At 40.6% G+C, this 22,673-nt stretch overlaps 1 protein-coding gene across 1 annotated transcript in view; it reads right to left on the bottom strand.

The window, feature by feature from the left end:
* The window catches only part of PHACTR2 (phosphatase and actin regulator 2), an 85,055-nt gene that overhangs the window by 29,319 nt on the left and 33,063 nt on the right, over nt 1–22,673 (bottom strand). Inside the window, exon 2 of the mRNA XM_070952115.1 lies at nt 1,621–1,788. Coding sequence (XP_070808216.1) covers nt 1,621–1,788 — 168 coding nt within the window. The remainder of the gene's footprint in view (nt 1–1,620; nt 1,789–22,673) is intronic.

Raw genomic sequence — 22,673 nt, forward strand, 5'->3', positions numbered from 1 at the left:
ATAACTTTTTCCCCCAATTGTTGTATTTTGTTTTTTCTACCTTCTACTTTTCATTTTCCTTACATTTTACGTTTTTCTTACTTTTTAAAATATTTTAACTTTGTATTTATAAACGTGTGTGTGTGTGTGTGTGTGTGTGTGTGTGTGTATACACCACACACTGTGTTGTGTATATGTATATGTGTGTCTGTGTATGTGTGTGTGTATAGTTAATAAAGGTAGGAATAAGTCTTAAGAAATTATCAACATGGAAAAAGTGGCTTTTAAGCATTGTTTGGGTAGAGAGAAAGAGTATGCACACATAATTTAGATTAGTATTCTGACTACTCTAAGGAGCAAAGGTACTCTGAACTCAACTCTTTTAGAATCCAGAACTGTATATACGTAACAGGATATGTACAGTACATACAGCATAATTCTTCACCTATTTGTACCTCTTTCTTAATAGTAAAAATATATTAAATGTGCAGTGTCTCTTGATCTCAAAAGGCAACGATCAGGATTATTATATTCCAAACATCACCAATGAACTATGTTCATCTCCTCTTTCTCAGTATACTATAAAAAAGTCACTCCTCCAGTGAAAGTGTTTATGCACAGAGGATAAATATTTCTCTCAAGTTTATACATCTTCATTTACATTGTTGAGACAAAATTATATTTTAATGACACACAAACAAAAGGAGGAACATTTTTCTAAAAAACACCAATTTATTAATGTGCTATTAAACTTACATAAATAAAAATAAAATCAAAAGAGATTATGAGACAGTTCACTATAAATGCACATCTGGAATATGCTATTCTGTTTCATTTTAATTACATTAAAACAATTAGGTTCTAAAAGATTTAGTATGTGAGCTTTAATCTGGGAAGAATAATTTTCACCCAAATGTTTGATCTTTAAGGATCTTATAGCTCATTAATTGCTATAAAGAGAAAGCTGAAGTGTGGGTGGCATTCAATGGATTAAGACACAGTATCAAAGCAATAAATCAGGAGTCAGGAGTTGAGGGTAAAAAGCATTTTATAAAAAAGTATTTTGGCACAACTACAAAGTTCATGGGAGGCAAATGTGCAGGAGGACAGAAATGCAAGAAAATAGGTAACATCAGGCAAGTTTTGAAGAACTGGGAAAAATCATCATGAGAAGTAGGGAACAACATTGAAAGCGATCAAATCTAAAAGTTAATATGGTAGAACTAATTGCATGGTTCTTTGCAACTCTAGCAATTACAGGTTGTCCTCAACTTATGATCACAACTGAGCCCAAAATTTATGTTGCTAAGTGAGACATTTGTTAAGTGAGTTTTGCTCCATTGTACAACTTTTCTTGCCACAGTTGTTAAGTGAATCTAGCTTCCCCATTGACTTTGCTTGCCAGAAGGTTGCAGAAGGGGATTACATGACCTCAGGACACTTTAACCGTCATAAATATGAGTCAGTTTCCAAGTGTCTTAATTTAGATCACATGACCATGGGGATGCTGAAATGGCTGTAAGTGTGAAAAATGGTCATCAGTCACTTCGAACAGTCACTAAATGAAGTGTTGTAAGTTGAGGACTCCCTATATAATCTTTTCAGGTTTCATAAAGTATTTGTCAGTATCAACAATCATACCTGCTGAGGTTTCTATAAATTTTTCACTTGTTTTCTTCTTTCGCCATTTCCACGGTTTGAAGATTTTACCAATTGTTGAAAGTTTGCCCTTCCTCTTAAAAGGAGGAGTTTGAGATCCTGGATTCGTCCCATCTGAGTTAGCAACTGATACTTTGTCAATCCCATCAACTGTATAAACAAAAAACAAATACATATATATACAAAATATATACAATGTATGAAGACCATCCAAGTTTCTGTTTTAAGATTCAATCATTAATTTATAAGGGAAATAAGGCACTCCTTACAGGATAAATTCATGTACTGCATTATAGTATGGGTTGATTATTAAGGGTTTGCTAAACAGTTCACAATTGGCTGATTCCACACATCATACAAAACCATAAACCGAGTAATGCCACCTAGTAACTTAGTTTGACACAAGAGCTCAGGCAGTTTATGGTGGTGCTAATCTAAGGCCCCTTAAAATTAATTTTAAACATAATAAACTATAAGAAATACCTAATGTTAAAACTTAATAAGATATTACATACCCAAACACGCATGAGTGCAGGTAATCCTTCACTTTTGGGGAAGCCCAAAACTTCCATTGACAGTTAAGTGAGTTTTGCCCCAGTTTACGACCTTTTTTGACAGTTGTTAAGTGAGTCATGTGGTCGTTAAGTGAATCTGGTTTACCACACTGACTTTGCTTATCGGAAACCGGCTAGAAGATTACAAATGGTGATCACATGACTGCAGAACAGCGAAACTGTCATAAATACATGCCAGCGGCCAAGTGCCCAAATTTTGACCACGTGACCATGGGGTTGCTGCAACAGTTGTTAAGTGTGGCAACCATTTTTTTCACTGCCCTTGTAACTTCAAACGATCATTAAACAAATGGTCGTAAGTCAAGGACTACCTGTAATGAATCTTGGCTCACAACCAGAAAATATAGCAGCAAATGCAGAAGCAGCAGGTTAAAATATCAGATTTATATATACATACATACATACATACATACATACATACATACTATAATGTTTAAAACTAATGTGTTAATGTTCAAGTCAACACCATATAATAACTTCAGCATTAATATTTATCTTACTGTTTAAAACAAGTACATGCACAAACTGAAAAATATTCTCACGTGAGAATAGCACATCACTACTCCATTGTGAAAAATTGCTTATTTATCTAATATAGAACCCTAGAATTAAGGAAATGGAAAGATTTATGTAACTAGGCCACCAAGTCCCTTGCTCACTGCTAAAATCTTTAAGTTCAAAAGTTTACTTTAACTTGAAATTCACATTCTACTATTTTCCAGATTTTCACAGCATGAGTAATTATTCCATGAAACCTAAACTTACTGTTAATGATGCACATACTTATTTTTCATTATTTGTGGAACACCTTGCCTTCAAAATATGTGGGTGCTCCATCACTGGAGGCTTTTAAGAAGAAACTGGACAGCCATTTGTCTGAAATGGTATAGGGCCGTGATGGCGAACCTATGGCACGCGTGCCACCTGTGGCCATATCGGTGGGCATGCAAGCTCAGCTCTGGTGCATATGTGCACGCCGGCCAGCTGATTTTTGGACCTTCTGGGCCCACCAGAAGTAGGGAAACAGGCTGTTTCCTGCCTCCGGAGGGCCTGGAGGGGTGGGGAAGGCCCGTTTTTTGCTCTCCCCAGGCTCCACAGCCTCTCTAGGAGCTTGGGGAGGGCAGAAACGGCCTTCCCTACCCCCCCCCGGAGGCCACAAACGGCCTCCGGAGGGCCTCCGGCAGGGTGGAAAAAGCTATTTTCGCCCTCCCCAGGCTCCTAGAAAGGCTCTGGAGCTTGGAGAGAGCAAAAAATGGGCCTACTGGGCCCACCATGCCAAAAGCGGGGGTTGTATGCGGGGTCACATGCACATGCACCGGGGATGGGGCACATAGAAATATGGGGATGGGGATGTGCACGTGCAACACCCCCCGCTTTCTCCACTTTGGGCACGCAATGGCAAAAAGGTTAGCCATCACTGGTATAGGGTCTCCTTCCAACTCTGATATTCTATGTTCCAAAAATTCATATAGATTATCTACATCACAGTTGAAGGATTGCCATGGTGGCGCAGTGGTAATGAACCACAGTGGCACAGTGATTAGAGTGCAGTACTGTAGACTACTTCTGCTGATCACCCTTCCGAGGTTGGTAAAATGAGGACCCAGATTGTTGGGGGCAAATATGCTGACTCTGTAAACTGCTTAGAGAGGGCTGTAAAGCACTATGAAGCCATATATAAGTCTAAGTGCTATTGTTACTGCTTTAATTTCTATTCATGGTAATTGGTATACATAGTCTTGTGTTCTTTGTTTTTAAGGTTTTATAGATCAAGGTAATTTAAGGTAACTTAACTTAAGGTAATTCTGTTCATTCCCAGCCCATGATGAGTCACAAATACCGTGTTTCCCCAAAAATAAGACCCTGTCTTATATTTTTTTGAACCCCAAAATAAGCGCTTGGCCTTATTTTCGGGGAGGTCTTATTATTTTGGGGTGCATGGAAGAAACCAGAGGAAATGGCGGGGACCGGCTGCTCATGCATTTAAATATTTTCGGGGAGGGCTTATTTTAGTGCATGTGCTCAAAAGCCTGATTGGGCTTATTATCAGGGGATGTCTTATTTTGGGGAAAACAGTGTAGTTGTAAAGAGTCTGACATAAGTCTGCCACAGTCCTTCAGGATAAGGCTGATAAGCACGCACCTTTATCTCCCTTCACACACTGTCAAAGACCTAATTGGCAATTAGCTTTGCAAGGCCACACAGAACACAGAGACAAAACGGAGCTTTAGAATTTAAACCGACCAGCACGAACAAAGTTCCTTCCTGCAAAGGCTCTCGTGCCTTTCTCCTCCTTTATGTCTTATGGGAGGGCCAATCATCTCCAAGCCTTACTCCTGAGTCGCCCCTTTTGTCTTAACTGTTCTTGCCTTCTGGCAGCTCTGCGCATGCGCACACTGGGAACAGGCTCCCGTTCTTCTGCCTTGCTGACGGCAGACTCTAGAGGCTCTGGAGTCAGCACATAACTCCCAGATGGCCCTGGCCCCATATTTGCCTCTGATGCAGAGCTCTCGTCCGATCCTTCCCCAGACTCCAGGACTGGCCCATGTTCCTCCCCAGCCTCCTCACTGTCTGACTCTGCTGCCAGCTCCGCAGGCTGCCGGCGGACCACAACAGAACTGTTGTAAGTCAAGGACTATCCAGAGCTGTGGAGTCGGGAGATAAATGTTCCGACTCCGACTCTGACTCCGACTCCTCAGTTTTTTGTACTTCCGACTCCGACTCCGACTCCGACTCCCCGACTCCGACTCCTCTGTATTAATATGCGAATGTATTTTATACATTCCTTGAAGGAAAGAAAGGCAACATACATGTCATTACCACAGGACTACTGGCTGGGAAGCCAACAGTCTACTGTATTGAACAGTTTAAGCAAAAGACAAACACAATGAAAACAACAAAGTTTTATTAATTTTTTTTTATTAATTTAATTAATCAAGTTGCTGGATAGTAGCAGCAGGCATAAACATCAGGAACAGGAACTTTACCAGTTCAAAAATACAAACCACATTATTTGGTTGTTTTAGAACAAAAACAAAGCTTATCTATATGAACCAAAAACAAAATCTGTAAAACCTAGAAATGGTTTATATTAATCTTGAAATGTAGTTATAGGCTTAGCAAATGCAAATCAATTCAATGTAGAGTTCTAAGGAAGAGAATTGCCTCTGCCAGATCCTCTTTCATAGAGGCTCTTAAGTCAGACTTTATTATTTTTAGGGCTGAAAATAATCTTTCGACACTGACTTGGGTGGGTGGCATTGCAGTAACTATTCTGGCCACATCACTAACGATCTCTGGATAAACAAGGATGGCTTCTTCAACAGTAAGTTTTGATGAGCGATCATACTTTTCAACTTCTTTTAGTGCTTTATAAAACTCCTGTTGGAATTTTTTTATTTGGACATTTACTGGTTCTGTAACGCTTATGCGACGTCGCTTTCCTTTAGCAACTTCCATTTTGTCTAAGAAGGAATCAAAGTCTAATTCTTCGTTTGAAGAAGATGATTCTGAGTTACCACTATTGCTTAAAAGAACTCCATCCTCCTGTGGAGGTATTTCAGGTCGTAATCCCTTCATGCGAACTGCTACATCATAGAGGGCCTTTTTCCCAGTAGCAATCTGTTTACTGTTCAATAAAAGTCGGCTCATTGGGTCGACATAAATAGCCGCTAACAAGATTTCATTTTCCAGCAAAAGACTCTCTCTTTTCATCATTGAAGATGCAATGCCCTCAGCTATTAACCCTCCATTTTTGTTCAGGCGATATAACAGGCTCTTCCATTCCAAGAGGAATTTACCCGGGGTTAGATCATCACATTGCAACCTCTTGGTGACAGTGAAGGGGTGAGAAAGAAGGTTCTCCAGCTCTTTTGTTTGTGTCCACTGGCTTGCAGTTAATGCAAGATTTTCATTGTCCATTTCTTCTATGAAGTCTTTAAGTTCAAGCAAACGCTTCACCATTAAATAAGTGCTTCCCCAGCGAGTTGTTTGATCCAAAATGGCTCCTTTTCCTGCACGTCTTTTCAAAATTGCATCTGTTTTTGGGGCCCTGGCTGCAACAGTTACTTGCCGTAATTTGCCAATTAATGTAGCTGCATGGCGATCTTTTAATCCATCTCTTATGGCAAGTTGCAGTGTATGAACAGCACATCGCATATGATGAATAGTAGCAAGCTTCAATGCTTCTTCAACAAAGTTGTCTAAAAAAATGTCAGCATTCTCTTCAGTTTCTAAACTTTCTCTAATACTTGCAGAGCTGTCTTCCTCTAAGTCTAATATCTGTTTGATACCTTCTTCATCTGCCTTCATCTTCTCAATTGTGCTCAACATGTTAGAAGCGTTATCTGTCACAACACATAAAATCTGTTCCTTTTTAATTTCAAAATCTTCTAGAACACCCTCCACTAACTTCTGAAGGTAATCACTGGTGTGATGTGCCTGAGTGTCCTTTACTCCGAGGGTCCGTGTTATTGTTTTGTTATTTTCATCCACAAATCTAACATTAATAGCGAAATAATTGACTCTGTGACGTGTGCATGCATCCATTTTAAGGAAGACAAAACGTCCTTTCATAACTTTCTGTAGTTCTTCCTTTTTACATTTGGCCTCCTCAATTATAAGTTTCCTTATACTTTCTCTTTCCAGAGAAACACCAAGTTTTTTTGCCATTTCTCCATTTAGGCCTAAAAAGGCTGTCTGTGAAAAGAAGGATAGTGGTACACTATTCTTTACTACCATTTCAATAATGTGGTGTTTGAATTTTTCTGGTGTCATCCTTATGGTAACTTTGTCAGATATAAAGAATTTTCTTATTTGTGATTGTTCTCCAGTAGATTTCTGAACGTTTTTTGTCACAGAAGTAGATGCAATGTTTTCATTGCTATCTTTCTCATTCACGGCTTCTAACACTTTGGGATGAAAACGCTGTAAGTGTCTTTTCAAATTTGATGCTCTTGTAGGTGCAACTGTAATATTACAGTTGTTTAATATGAATTCAACATTTTAATATAAATCAATTAGTTATATAACTACCTTTTTTGTATATTAATCAATATGAACATGAATATTCCAATTATTTCCATGCAATCCAATTTCTTACAAATCAATTAATTATATTTACCAATAATAATAAACCAAATAATTTCCCCCATATATTCCTCCAAACCACAACTTAACCATTTCTGCTTTCAACACAATATACAATTAATAGTATCTCAATTATTACAATTCCCTAGTTAAATAGAGCTTTTTTTCTTTTGTGTTTTAAAATCTCCTTTTTTCCCTAAATTTCCCGTTGTTTGCACCTACCTTTTTTGGTGAGGAAAAAGAAAAGAAATCTGCCTGCCTAATTTTCTAACATGCAAAACCAACAGCCTGCTTTACTTTCTCTTTCGTTTTTCAGTATAGCTAGGGGGGGGGGAAATCTGCAGTCTTTCCAAGCAAGCAAAAGAGCACTGAGCAAAACAGCTCAGAGCAAATCAGCTGGGGGTCGGGAGCCGATCTAATCAAGGGCTAATTAGCCTATGCTGAAGCTCCGTGGGCCAATAAAATTACAAAAAAACCACCGAACCATTTGTTAAATTGCTGGGTCGCCCGCCCCTCGCCCACCACTATTTATTGGCAATAAATGGTTTACAGCTTCAGTCTTGAACTATTGACCCTCCATTCCCTTCACTTATGCAAGTGTCTCTAGTCCTGCAAAAAACATATTTACTTAATCCCTTATCAGTGAGAGGCTAGGTTACCCATGGGCGCTGCGTTCCCTGTAACAGCAGAACACAACACTATGGAAAGTATAAGTATTGCCACTCCTAATTGTGCGTTGCGTGCCTTATAGTGAAGCACATGAAAAGCATGCTTCTTCACGGTCACTTAACGTGTTCATTTTGCGGTTACGTGAGGCACTGCATGCATTGGTCTTTATTCTTACAGTAGAGAAGTCATTAATTATAACTTTTTGTGAATTGGGACATTTAAACTTGCTTTTTTTAAAATTCCAATCTAAATTTAGTAGGAGTCGGAGTCGGTGCATTGTTTGCCGACTCCGACTCCGACTCCAGGTACCCAAAATTTCCTCCGACTCCGACTCCTCGACTCCGACTCCGACTCCACAGCACTGGGACTATCTGCACTGGATTTTGTTCTAAGCATGGCAAATGCTTTTACAATTATATTAACATTTGTCTTCTAGACCAGGGGTCCCCAACCCCTAGGCCAGGGACCAATACCGATCAATGGCCTGTCAGGAACGGGCCTGTACAGCTGGAGATGAGTGGCAGGTGAACAAGTAAAGCTTCATCTGTATTTGCAGTCGCTCCCCAGTTCTAACATAACCACCTCAGCTTTACCTGACATCATCAGGCATTAGACTCTCATAGGAACATGAACCCTACTGTAAACTGTGCATGTGAGGGATCTAGATTGCATACTTCTCCTTCCCACCCACACCAGTCCAAGGAATAATTGTCTTCCATAAAACCGATCCCTGGTGCCAAAATGGTTGGGACCACTGTTTTAGACCTCATCATTTTAACTCCCTCCATGATGTGCTTCTCTGTTCTTTATAATCTTCCAATATAAATTTAATAAATAAAAAATGATACAGCAGCTCCGCTTAAAAAAAATTACTGATTTATAAATAAAAGCAATTAATCATGTGCGTATTTTTATTATATTTTTTCAGCCTAGGTATAGATTTCCTTAATTTTATTATATTTCTTCAGCTATTAGAGAAACACCAATTTTTAATTCTCTCACCTATCCATTCTTTTGGTTATACTTTGATTTCATACAGTATGCAAGTTCATTAGGAAATAGAAAATTCAGTACATTCTATTTAAAAGACTAGTTCAGATGTCATCCTCCTCCTAAATTAGTTCATTGCAAGATGAAGGCTGTGAAACAATGAACCAGGCAGCTATGGCACTGGTCAGATGTTTTGGGTTGTTTTTTTTTTTAACTTCCCAGAGTCAGCTGCAGAACCTCACTGGGTGGCTTTAGGCTAATCTTTCTCTCAGATTTACCCACCTTACAAGATTGTTGTGGGGAAATGCAGAGCCATAGTACTGTATATGCCACCCTGAAGTCCTGGTAGATATATACCTAATAAATCTCTTTCATTTGTCTATTTCCTACTATGAAGTGGCCGGCGCACATACACAATTAATCTCTAGTTAATAAAACTGTCAAAGAGAAAAAAAGCTATACTCTAAGTATAGCTCAGCACAAGCTTCCATGCAGTTTTCAACATGTCGCTATACAACTGTTAACTTCAGGAAGTTCTTTCATGAGCTAAGCGTTCTGACAGCATTTTAATTAAAGGAAAGGGGGAAAAGCTTGGGTATTAATGTGGGTGGCTGAATAGTAATTTCCAGATGGGGCTGCCAATGCTACAAAATGTTAATTAAGCCTCCTGCTAGAGAAGAGATTAAAAGTGTAGGTAGTTGGGCTTGCAAACGATTCCTGATTTTTGCCTTAATATTGGGAATGTGGGTAGAGAAATGTAATCATAGAGGTAAGCTACCATATATTTACTACTTTTGACCTTGAAATATGCAAGGTTGCCTAAGATTTTTCCAGAGTTCAAAAATTATTTCAGTGTGTCATCCTAACCAGCTTTTAAATGTTTAGTTGTACTTATTCTACCCATAATGATTAATTTCTGAGTTAATCCTGTGGAAAGTTTATGTGGTTTATTTCCATACACGGCCACACAAACTTTGAAATGAAATCTGGGAAATATGTTTGCTTGCCTAGACAGAATTTCTGTATGCAGTACTTCTTGATTGTTTTACAAATGCAATTACATCAATAATGTCACATTTGAAATGCTCTCTGGAATGCAGCTTCATCTTGATTCTCAGAAAGCAGCAAGGTTGTCTGTTAAAGGAAGAAGGCTTGGACATTTTAAATTAAAACAATATGTAACAGCGTAACAGTCCTGTTGTTTCTGCAAAAGTGGAAACTCCATCTTGATTAGAAGCTGTAATTGTATATATATAGTGTTTGGACTTAAATACTTGTCAACTTTCCATAATCGAAAAAGGGAAATATTTACTGTGTATCTCAATTTATTTTACCTCAGAAGGTGGCAGCACCTTTCTGACCTCGGCTAATTTCAAAACAACAGAACACAGATAAAACTTGTTATTTTGATGGGACACTGCTAGGAAAAAAACTAAAGGTATTTATTTTAACTGAGGAGTTAAAAGAAAGCAAGGGCAAACCACTTCTGAAATATCCTGAGAATCATATTATATAGATGTGTCCTTGCAGTCCAACATATCAGAAGGGTAAGAGGAAATAAGATTGTTTCAGATGATGCTAGACTGGCAAGATAGAGATGGCAGGTGCCACGGAAGACTTTTTTTGTGTTTTTAATTTTTTGTTTGTGTGTCCTTTTCAAGGGAACATTCATACATTAACGTTTGTCTTTCTTTTTGGATAAATATAATAAATCCTGTGTCAATAAAATTGAGATTAAGTGACCAAACCCAGAAAAGGTATCTTGGAGAGGGGATGAATAAAACAAAATCTGGATGGAATGTCATGTTCAAAATAAGTTTGCTGATTTCAAATATTTGAGATCTAGGATTTATGTAGGACAAGGTTTTATTGCAAGACCATACTTTGAGAAACATGGCGGTTCTGGGAAATTTGTGACAGTTGGTATGTAAGCACATAATGTTCTTCACACATTTGTATGCCCAGTTATTGCTAGGATGCATCCTGTGAGAGAAGATTTTAGATTTGTGAAGTGGCACTGTGCCCAAATTCTTTAAGAATCTTTTTTTTACAAGTTGTCTTTAAACTCTCATCCTTCACTGAGCATTTGCATAAGTCTAAAAAGCATGCTAAATAAAAGATAAGGGGCTGTTCAACTACAAACTACTGTACCTTTCACAAAATACCTTGCCAAACTTAAGCTTCCCTTCATCTTAGTTGGGAATGAGATCTTCTTTTCCCATCAGCTGAACTCTTTGGACCCAGAAGCTTTTTGTTCATGGACTATAAAGATGCATATAGTTTATCACTAAAATAGCAATGAATAGTCCTCTCTTCTGAAAGTAGGAGTCTTCCCAATCGGACAGTCCTTAACTTACAAACAAAATCGGAACGAGAATATTCCTTAAGCAATGTAGCTGTTAAGTGATTTGCACCCAAATTTATGACCTTTTTTGCTGTGGTGGTGAAGTGAATTTGGCATTCCCCATTGACTTTGCTTGTTTGAAGGTAGCTGGGAAGGTCAGAATGGCGTGACCCTGGGACACTGTAACCCAGACTCTGTAACTATCATAGATGGATGCCAGTTGACAAATACCCAAATATTGATCATATAACCATGGATATGCTGCAAGGATAGCAAGTGAAAGAGCTGGTCTTAAGTCACTTTTTCAGTGCCATTTTAATGGTCATTAAATGAATAGCTATAAGTCAAGGTCTGTCTTTAATATGTACAAAGATTTGTATACGAGCTGGGTTCAAGAGTCTCTGGAAGATTTCTATATTCACAGGGTCATCTGCAGAGGAGCTGACAAAGAGTCAACCATAGGCCCACTAGAACCAACTTGACTTTTATGATTACTACCCTCCACAATTGTCCAAGCAAGGCTTTTCTGTTCCAGGCAACTGTTGGCTCTTCTTTGCCATACCAATATGACTTTAAGTATTTTAATACTTCAGTGGAATTAAGAGTCTGACCCTGAAGTCATTGCCATTCCAGAACTTTAAAGGTCAACTGAACAAGGTACCAGGATGTTCCCATATGACACAGTTTAAAACTAATTATTGATAGGAACGACTATAGTATTGTATTTAAGAAAGTTTTAAGTACGATATAGATTTGGAGGAGATCTCACTGTAAAAACATCTGCTTTCCAGGTATTATTAGAGTTCAGATTTACTGGAAGCAGAGGCTTTTCTCATTCATTTCCTGCAACTTGACATCAATTTGTCACATTATAAATACTTAAAATCTCATTCGCAGAATCTATCAGTGCCAAGAAATAGCTCTGTTGCAGTCTATGACAGCCAGCCCATTGATTAACTCAAACCAGGCTTACAAATGCCATATGCAGCAGTGTCTCATATAGTCAAATACTAGTTAAGTAGTGAAGCCTACAGACATCGCAAATGCCTCACACTAAAAGTGTGAAGCAATGAAGAGTTCACAACTATTGATGTCAATGAGCCTGTAGGGCACCTGATGCCCAGCCCTTTTCAAGCCAATGACACCCAAACTTAATACAACCAGGACAAGCAAGGTAATGAGGCTAGGATAAAAACTAAATTGGATTAAGTTGAAATTAAGTATAATTAATTTAATGAAATGCGTAAGATTAATCACTATGTATTAATATTTTTTTCCTAACACGCTAAAATCATAATTCAGTGACATTTATTGAGAGAGGCCAACTGGCCTCATAAAGCTCTGGTCTATGTCTATGAATGGCAATTAAGCAAGGCCATCATAGTCTCAGACAGTAAGTCTCTGAATATGAACCAAGTCACTGCATTTAGAGACAAATGAGTACAGGAACATCAGCTGCTGGAAGCAGGAGGAAGGAGAGAACCTGCTGCCATCACGTCTCCATTTATGTGCTCACTAAAGGCATTTAGCCAGCTGCTGCTAGCAGCAGGCTACTAGAGTATATGGCTTTGTTAGTCTAATACAATAGAGGTCTTCTTAATCCACAACAAATTGTGTTTGTATTATTTGATATGCATACATGCTCTCAAGGCACAGTTACACATATCCTGATGCACACCAAGCAACTTAATAGATAGAGAATTGTTGGTAATTTGCAGTGGTGGGATGCTGCCGGTTTAACAACCAGTTCGGTGATCACGTGATTTGCGCGCATGCAGAGTTTTACAAATACTAACCTTTTGTGTTACCACTTGGAAGTAACACAGCTGAGGTGCTCTGCCATGCCAATCAGCTGAGAAAATAAAGGTAAGTAAAGCTCAGGGGCGGGCCAACCTGATTGTCGGAGTGAACCGCTTCGCTCCCAGCTGATCGTTGGAGCTACCGCTTCGCTCAAACCAGTAGAATCCCACCCCTGATAATTTGTTTATTTAGTACATTTGAATCTTGTCACATTCCCACTGAGCTCTCCCCAGTGTCCCAAATGTAGAACTAGTCTCTGCAGTACTCTTGGCAGGATTTTTGGAAATGGGTTGCCATTTTCTTCTTTCTAGGGCTGAGAAAGAGGGACTGGCCTAGGGTAGGACTGGAACTCAAGATATCATAATGCCTTTAATCAGTACATCAGATTGATTGTCAGAAACATGAAAAGATCAGAGTTAATAAAATTCAAGGGGAAAAAAACTCTTTCACCAACCAAAGTCAAAACAATCCAGAAACAATCCTCTAAAATATATGCTAAGCCCCAAACACTCTCTGAAAATGTTCCATCTTTAATTCATGAAAATGGAAGGTTGAAGTTTGGGTTAATCTAACTTCCAGTGGCAGATCATTGAAGAGGACTGGTGCTGTTACAGCCAAGCAGCGCGTCTTTGCCTTTGTCTCCCTCACCTTCCAAAGTGGTGCATGTTAGATATAATAATATATCATGACACATAATTAAGTGCATAATAGTCGTTTTCATCCATGCCAGGGTTTTCAATCAAAAAGGTATTCATGTCAAGAAATACAAATTTAAATTATAAAATGAGTACTTAACCCTCAAATTTTAAATATTTATTTATAAAATTTATCTTGCTGTCTATTTGTACATGGCGACTCAACAGGACATAAAAGCACAATATAAAAGAAATAAAAATAATAAAAAGTAAAAAATACTAAAATAATAACCTACACCCACCCAGGGACAATACACATTCAAACCGGTCATTTAATGGACTCCATCCTGCTCTGGGTTCCCTAAGTCTGCTGGCAGAACATCTTCAGGGCCTTCCGAAAGAGTGTTAGAGTGGGGCCAGTCCAGTTTCTGGAGGAATGATATTCCTAGCAGGAGGGAGCCATCACAAAGAAGGCTGTTCTTCTGAGTCCCGCCAGATATACCTCCTTAGGGGATGGGACCTGCAACATTCCTTGCCTCTCTGCTCTAGTGGGTCAGGTAGATGTGACTGGCAAGATAACCTGGTCTCAAATCATGAAGGGCTTTAAAGGTGACAACCAACACCTTGAATTAGACCTGGAAGCAAATCGGCAACCAATGCAGCTCCTGTAGAAGAGGTGATACATATACATATTGAGATTTGCACAAAACCATGCGGGCCACTGCATTTTGCTCCACCTGGAACTTCCGGATGCTTTTTAGGGGCAGTCCCATGTAGAGCAGGTTGTAAAACACATGCAAATACAACATTAATTGCCTCAAATATTCTTCCTTTTCATAATTATTGCTATACCAGCCTAAATAAAGTTAAGAAATTGTCAATATATTTTTAAAACAAAAGTAAAGCAGTGTGAGCAAACATGCAAGGTTCAATTAAATATCTTCAAAAAGATATTTACTAGATATTAAAAAGTTTAGGATCCCCAATATCTGAAATACCTTTGCATTAGAAGGGAGGCACTGTGTGCACATACAGTAAGTGCTGTGGATCAAGAAAAACTCTCTTAGCCCAGCTGGTTCTACTTGATTTGATTCTTACATCATTCTTAAGTAATAATATTGTCTGTTTGGTTTTAGTTTTGCATGTTATGCGAATCCACCCATTGTGGTTTATAAGCCAGTATTTATTTACTATATTATACACACCCAACCAATTGTGGTTTATTTTATAAATCCTGGTGTAAAGTGATAGACACCAGGATTAAAATCCTAAAAAGGGGACAAATCTCAACTTTAACATATTTGAAGTTAATGCATCGGCTGAGAATACATCATTTTAGTAATTTCACCTTTACTGATTTTAGATCAGATGTGGAAGAATACAATAAAATATATCAACCATTTCTATGGTAGCCTAATGTAGACCAAGTACATTTTTTCAGTGAAATGGCAACAACTTTGCCTCTCAATCATTAGCACAAACTAGTCCATATGCTTATTCAGCCATTTTGTAATTGTATATGAAGCCTGTCTGATTTCTTACTGATTCTGCCCACTCAATAACAGATTCCAATTTGTATTACCTTTATGTAATATGTTCTTCAGGACCAAAATTGGATTTAATGTGTAAATCCAGGGGTGAAATCCAGCAGATTCCGACAGGTTCTGGAGAACCGGTAGCAGAAATTTTGAGTAGTTCGGAGAACCAGTAGCAGAAATTTTGAGTAGTTTGGACAACTGGCAAATACCACCTCTGGCTGGCCCCAGAGTGGAGTGGAAATGGAGATTTTGCAATATCCTTCTCCTGGAGTGGGGTGGGAATGGAGATTTTGCAGTATCATTCCCCTGCCACACCCACTAAGCCATGCCCACAGAACCAGAGGAAGTACAGTATAATAACCATCTGCCCCAAATTTCAATTTGCCAATTTGAAAATTGAAAATGATAAATTAAAACGGATAAGGTTGTGGTGCGATTTCAAAATCAAGAATGCTTTTTGATTACAAACAAGTAGGATCTCACCAAAGATAAGAATTGATGAACAATCCTTTGCTGAAAAACACTCTCACTAGAAAGCCACGGGTGTTAAACTAAAGATAATTTTTATTATGTATCACATTTCAACTTCTGGCAAACAGCTGTTTCATTGAATGCTTCAAGTGTAGAACTAACAATGGAGCATTATGAAATAAAAGGATGGAGAATACTCCACACAAGCCTTCTCAGTTATATACTTTATCCAATGTGTTTATAAAAAATAATCACACTGAAAAGTAAACGCTGGAAACTATAAAGAAGTTCAGCTATATTTTAAAAGCTTAAAAACTCAGAAATATTACGTTCCTGACCAGTCAGTCTGAATAATGACCCCTCTGTTGACATTATAAACTGTAATTGCATGTATCAGGTAACAGGAAAGACTTAATTTATGGAGTTTTAAAGTCATAATTTTATATGATTTAGATTATAATCATTCATGGATTGCAGCCAAGCAACTCTGTAAATGGCCTTCTTTCCCTCACTCCTCTCCCTCCCAGCCAGCCGTCACAAACTGTCAGAAGGAATAGCAATTCATGAAGTGTCAAGTACACAATTTTTAGCTCAAAAATACCACTTCTCTGTTTAAACAGCAAAAATACATCACTGACATTGCCACCACCTACCTAAAATACACAGATGATAAAGCACATCATCATTTCTTAGCAGTCTCTATAAATAAGAACAAATTCATAGAATAAATGTTTAGGTAGCAAGAATGAATTATATGCCATAAGCAGCACAAAACATCATTTATTTACTGTAATTAAGCCTTGTCTACAGTCTACAAGAACAAAGAATTTACTTTGGTATACTAATATTAGAAAACTTAATCTGGGTTCAGCACTCTTAAATATGTCAGCATACTGTATATACCTCCTATTTAGGGTATAGGCAAGATTGTATTAGTTTGCACAGAAAAGTATGTGCATAGTTGGAATAAAGCTGGGCTCCAATTGCACTTGTGGCACACTTGCTAAAATGTACTGACTGTTCCTCACCTTACCAAGAACAAGGAACACTCTTTCTTGGCACTATGAAATATTTGGGATTATTTAAACTGAAAAATCTTAAAAAATCCTGGCAGAACCCAATAAGCAGTGTTACCCTTCTAATAAGATAAGAATCACAGCCCCGAATATCTCTCCCCTAATTTTCAGGCCCCACTCCCGAACACTGTTAATTTCAGGACTGATTTTATTCATGAAAATATATATGTATATCTTTTTGATTTTAGCCCTCCAACTCCAGAATGACTTTGGGTGGCTCATGATATAAAACAGAACACAAATACAGTAAGAAAACAGCAGTGGCAGTCTAGATATCAACACACCAACACACCACACTAAAATTTTTTACTACTGGTTCTGTGGGTGTGGCTTATTTTGTGGGTGTGGCTTGATGGTCATGTGACAATTATTTAGGATTTAGCAGAGGTACTGATCTACTAGGCTTTTAACTGCTTACAGAGCCGTACCGATCTACCCATTTATTTTTGCAGGCACTGATCTACTCATGTATTTTTGCAGACACTGGTCTACCCATTTATTTTTGCAGGCACTGGTCTACTCATTTGTTTTCTTTTAACATTGATCAGCTGTAGGGCGGCCCTTTGAAGCCCCACGGCAAGAGTTTAAGCAGTTTTTTCCCCTCTAGCCATCAACTGGGACTCAGGAGGCAGCAATAGATTGGTGGGGCCAAATAAAAGGTGGGGCCAAATAAAAGGTAAAAATAACGCCGGGGGGGGGGGGGGCAGAACCGGTTCAGTGACATCAGATCGTCACCGCTACTGGCTCGGCAGAACTGGGCCGAACTGGGAGGAACCCACCACTGCAACACACACACACACACACACACAAACACAGAGACCTCTCTAATGGGGGTGGGAGGTGGGGTTCTATCCACCCTATCAAAGGCCTGGAAGAACAGCCAGCTCTTTTAAGGTTGTCTGAATATCAACAGACTGGGAGCTGTCCAGATTGGGGGAAGAGAGGAGGGGAAGTAGGGGGAGAGAATCTCATTCCAGAGGGCAGGGACCATGGCAAAGGAGGACCATTTTATAAATTCCAAAAGATAACCCAGTTTAATGTGATTGTTACTTAGTTTGGTAATGAAACGTCTGCAAGAAAACAACCAAGCTCAGAATTCACCAAGGGCCCCACTGTTTAATCAAGGGAACCCAGAGTACGTTCACTCTGTCAGCTCTATTCAGCCAGGTAGAAACTACAGGATATCATCGGTGGTTCCTCAACTAATTGGCCCCAAGGCGATTTTTCAACTCCCCTTTCACAATAATAATAGCAATAGCACTTAGACTTATACACCACTTTACAGTGCTTTACAGCCCCCTCAAAGAAAATATTTTCTGTTATAAGTCTTAGGAATGCAATTTTGTTCACGATAAGCTCTAATACAGAACAATTAAAACTATGATTGGTTTAATTTGTGGATTAATACTTTGTAGGGTTGGTTGATTTCATTGAGAGCCACTTTTGATGTATGTAGGCTGAGACAGACAGCCCTAAGTCAATGTTGATACTGTACTTTTGCATTTCACTGTAATAAGAAATGAAAGAGAAAAAATATTGAATTAAAATATCAAAACTAAATCCTGTTTTAATGTGCAATATAAATTCATCCAGCAGAATGATTCTTTGCAAGCTATTTGAGAACCATAGGAAAATAAGATGTGGAAGGAATATTAAGTAGATTTGCCACCTTGAGATACTTATAAATGTAATAAAGGTGGGGTAAACATCTAATAAATACCATGTTTCCCCGAAAATAGGACATGTCCCAAAAATAAGACCAAGCCTGATTTTTGGGGTGGGTGTATATACGCCCTCCCCCCAAAATAAGCCCCAGTGAAGGGTTGGGCGTGGCCAGCACAAGAGACAGCCCTTCCCTTCCCCGTCAGCTAATGGCAGCTGGGCCCCTTAATTGTGACCCGCAGATCAGCTGAGCTGATCGGGAGCTGCCTCTCATTCTCTTTCCCCCTAGCGTTCTTGGCGCTCACCCACCTCCCATCCATTCATCCATCCATTCCCCTCACCTGTAAACTCCTGCCCCACTCGCAAGAGAGCAGCCACCTGGCTCTTCTTGCCACATTGTGCCCATCCAGCATTGAGGATGGCTTCCCCTGCAGCTGGAAACGGAGAAAACACTGGTCGGGCCAGCTGCCTGCTGCCAAGTCTTCCGGCAGCCGGAGCGGAGAGTCTTCCGGCAGCCAGGGCAGAGAGGTGGCGAAGGGAGCTGCAGCCCCACATGGGGAGACCACACCACCGCCATCCGAACACTGAGGATGGCTTCCAAAACCAGCTGCCTGCTGTCAAGTCTTTCGAGAGCCGGGGCAGCCACATGGAGTTGGAACCATAGAGCAGGCCGCTTCCCACTCTATGGTTCCAACTCCATGCGGCTGCCCGGAAGACTTAACAACAGGCAGCTGGCCCAACCGACCTCTTCTTGGATTCCAGCCAGGTTTTGGAAGCCGCAGAGGAAGCCATCCTCAGTGCTCAGATGGCAGCAGCAGCGGCACAGTCTCCCCATGTGGGGCTGCAGCTCCCTTCACCGCCTCTCTGCCCCGGCTGCCGGAAGACTCTCTGCCCCGGCTGCTGGAAGACTTGGCAGCAGGCAGCTGGCCTGACCGGTGTCTTCTCCATTTCCAGCAGCTTCCAGTTGGGTACTCACTGACTTCACTCACATTAACATGGTGAGGCCTGGGAGGCGTGTAAGCGGGGAGGGAACAGGCGCTCATGCGGCTTGGCACCTTCGGGCTGCTTGCATTCCCTCCCATAGGAGGGACAGGGTTTGATGGCGCACGGAGGGAGCCTCTCTCTGCTGGACCCCCCGATAATAAGGTCAAGGGCATATTTTGGCGGTCAAAAGAAAATAAGACCCTGTCTTATTTTCGGGGAAACACGGTAAATAAATGTTCTGCTACACAGACTTGATTTACTCCTCTCTGGGTTATTCTGATAGGATTATAGTCCACAATGATGAAGTGACTGGGAGTAAATTATGCCATCTACTTTCAACTCCAGAAACCTCTACCAAACATCATAAGCTGAAGTTATGACTATTGCCTGAACTGCAGGGAGAACAAAAAGACTACTTGAATAAAACATGCAAAGATCACTCTATACTGTATTTGCTTTCCAGAGCTCTTTAGGAGGCCAGTTTCTCTTTGAAATTCCTCCTTATTATCTTTGAACTCATATTGTTTAATATGATTTACAATATAAAATTAAAATAACAAACTCTCAAATTACAGCCATGTGTTCTCTTTCACCAAAGCATGTATTATTACAGAAACAAATGGTGCAAGAAATGGTTATTTTTATACAACCCAGATTTAAGTTCCTTCCATTAAAATGAATGCCTTTCTAAAGCATTTAAAAGGAGTGGTTGGTGACATTTTTTAACTTGTAAAGGCCTAACAAAGGCTTAGTCACCAGTATTTTGCACAATGTAATTTCTCAAATTCTGTTCCTGTTCCTGCCCACAATCAACCGTTTCTGCATTTAAGCTTTTAATTTTGTTTTCTTTTATTATATTATGTAGGGGATTGCTAGTATATACATGAAAAATGTGGAAAACAAAGATTAGAACAAAAGAAGATCTTTTTCATTTATATTTAGAAATTTAACTATAAAGCCATATTTTATACTTGAAGAGTTTTAAAACCAAAGCACTTTATATCCTTCTTTGAAAATCCATAAAATTTAATGGATGATTTAAACATAATATTTTAACATCAGCAAATACTCATAATGGCTAAAAGGCAGGTGGAATAATTTGGTTAGCTAGGAATAAGATACGGTAGTAGGCACTACCAGAAGAAAGAAAGAGAGAGAATGGACATTGACTTACCTGAATGTCCTTTTTCGGAACGCTGCGTATACACTCCAGCATTGGGAAAATCCTCTTATCTGACAGCAACTGAGAGAACTTTTTTTACTTATCTACCCACTCTGTGCTCTCTCCACGCCCCCTTTTGCACCCGAATCCCCAGTCTTGAACGAAGACACCACAGGTAAACTACAACAAAATTTATTAACACAAAACCACCACAAGCCAACATATAAAGAAAGGGAGGGAAATGGAGTGTATACGCAGCGTTCCGAAAAAGGACATTCAGGTAAGTCAATGTCCATTTTCCAGAACGCTGCTACTACACTCCAGCATTGGGACATACCCAAGCCTAACTTCCAGGGTCGGGCAAAACACTATCCAACTCAGAGGACCCAGACACCACTGCTTGCAAAACTCGTCACCCAAAAGACGCCTCAGCCGAAGCGTAGGCATCAATCCGGTAATGTCTTATGAAAGGCGACAAAGAAGTCCAAGTAGCCGCCCTACAGATGTCCAACACAGAAGCCTGGGTAGCCCAGGCAGCTGAAGTAGCCGCACTCCGCGTAGAATGAGGCAGAATGTTCCCAGGAACAGGATGACGCTGATTCTCATAAGCAGCAGCAATACAGGCCTTAATCCAACGACCAATCGTGGTCGACGACACTTTCTGACCCATGGATGCAGGATGAAACGAAACAAATAGGGCTTCCGTCTTCCGAAACTCGGCCGTCCTACGCATGTAACGTCTCAACGCCCTGCGCACATCCAGAGTGTGCCAAAGAACCTCCCGGTGATGTCTCGGCGACGGGCAGAAATCCGGAAGCACTAATTCCTGCGCCCGGTGAAACCACGAATTAACTTTGGGCAAAAAAGCAGGATCCATCCTCAGGACCACAGTGTTAGCATGAAAAATGCACAAGTCTTTCCTGACGGATAAGGCAGCGAGCTCAGAAATGCGTCTAGCCGACGTGAGCACCAGGAGAAATGCAACTTTGAACGACAGAAACTTAAGTGAAGTGGAACCCAGCGGCTCAAACGGAGACAAAGTGAGAGCCTGCAAAACTAAGGATAAATCCCAAGAGGGATAGCGATGAACCGTAGGCGGTCTCAGGTTCGTAGCTCCATGAAGGAACCCCTTCACCCACGGATGATGAGCCAAGGAAGTGTACGGTGGACAGGACAACACAGTGGCCAGGGCCGCCACCTGGCGCCTGAGAGTGGCGGGAGACAAACCCCGTTCCAAACCCGCCTGTAGAAAGATGAGGACATCCTGAACCGTTGCAGACGTAGGATCCACATGAGTAGTCGCACACCAACGGCAAAAGGCCCTCCACGTGGCTTCGTAGATCCTCGTCGTGGATGGTCGACGGGCCGACTGAATCGTACCAATCACCGTATCCGGCAAACGGCCTTTCTTCAAGAGGACGCGCTCAAATGCCAGACGGCCAACTGCAGCCACTGGGGCTCGGGATGACGAATGGCCCCCTGACACAGCACGATCCGATGTGGAGGAATCACCCACGGGTCTGTCACCGAAAACTCCACAAGATCCGCGAACCACGGCCTGCGGGGCCAATGTGGAGCCACCAGTAACAGCTCCGCCCTCTCCGCTATCATCTTGCGAACCACCTGCTGAATCAGTGTGACGGGTGGGAAGGCATACAGTAGACCCGCTGGCCAACGACACCGCAGAGCGTTTGTGTCTTCTGCCGCTGGGGTCGGATAACGAGTGATGAACCGGGAAAGCTGGGCGTTGGTCGGACTGGCGAACAAGTCTACCAGAGGCCGTCCGAAGCGAAGACAAATCTCCTGAAATAGACTGGGAAGCAGCTGCCATTCGGCCTGGTCTATCACTTCCCTGCTGAGCCAATCCGCTCGTGTGTTGGCTTTCCCGGAAATGTGGTCTGCGAGGATGGACTCCAGATTCCTCTCTGCCCAGTTGAACAGACGTGTCGACTCGAGCATCAGGGACTGTGACTTCGTCCCCCCTTCCCGGTTTATGTGCGCCTTGGCAGATGTATTGTCCGTGAGAATCAGGACATGACGA

This window comes from Pituophis catenifer, unplaced genomic scaffold (genome assembly GCF_029215685.1).
Source record: "Pituophis catenifer annectens isolate HBS135680 unplaced genomic scaffold, rPitCat1.0.hap2 SCAF_1, whole genome shotgun sequence".
NCBI classification, from domain to species: domain Eukaryota; kingdom Metazoa; phylum Chordata; class Lepidosauria; order Squamata; family Colubridae; genus Pituophis; species Pituophis catenifer.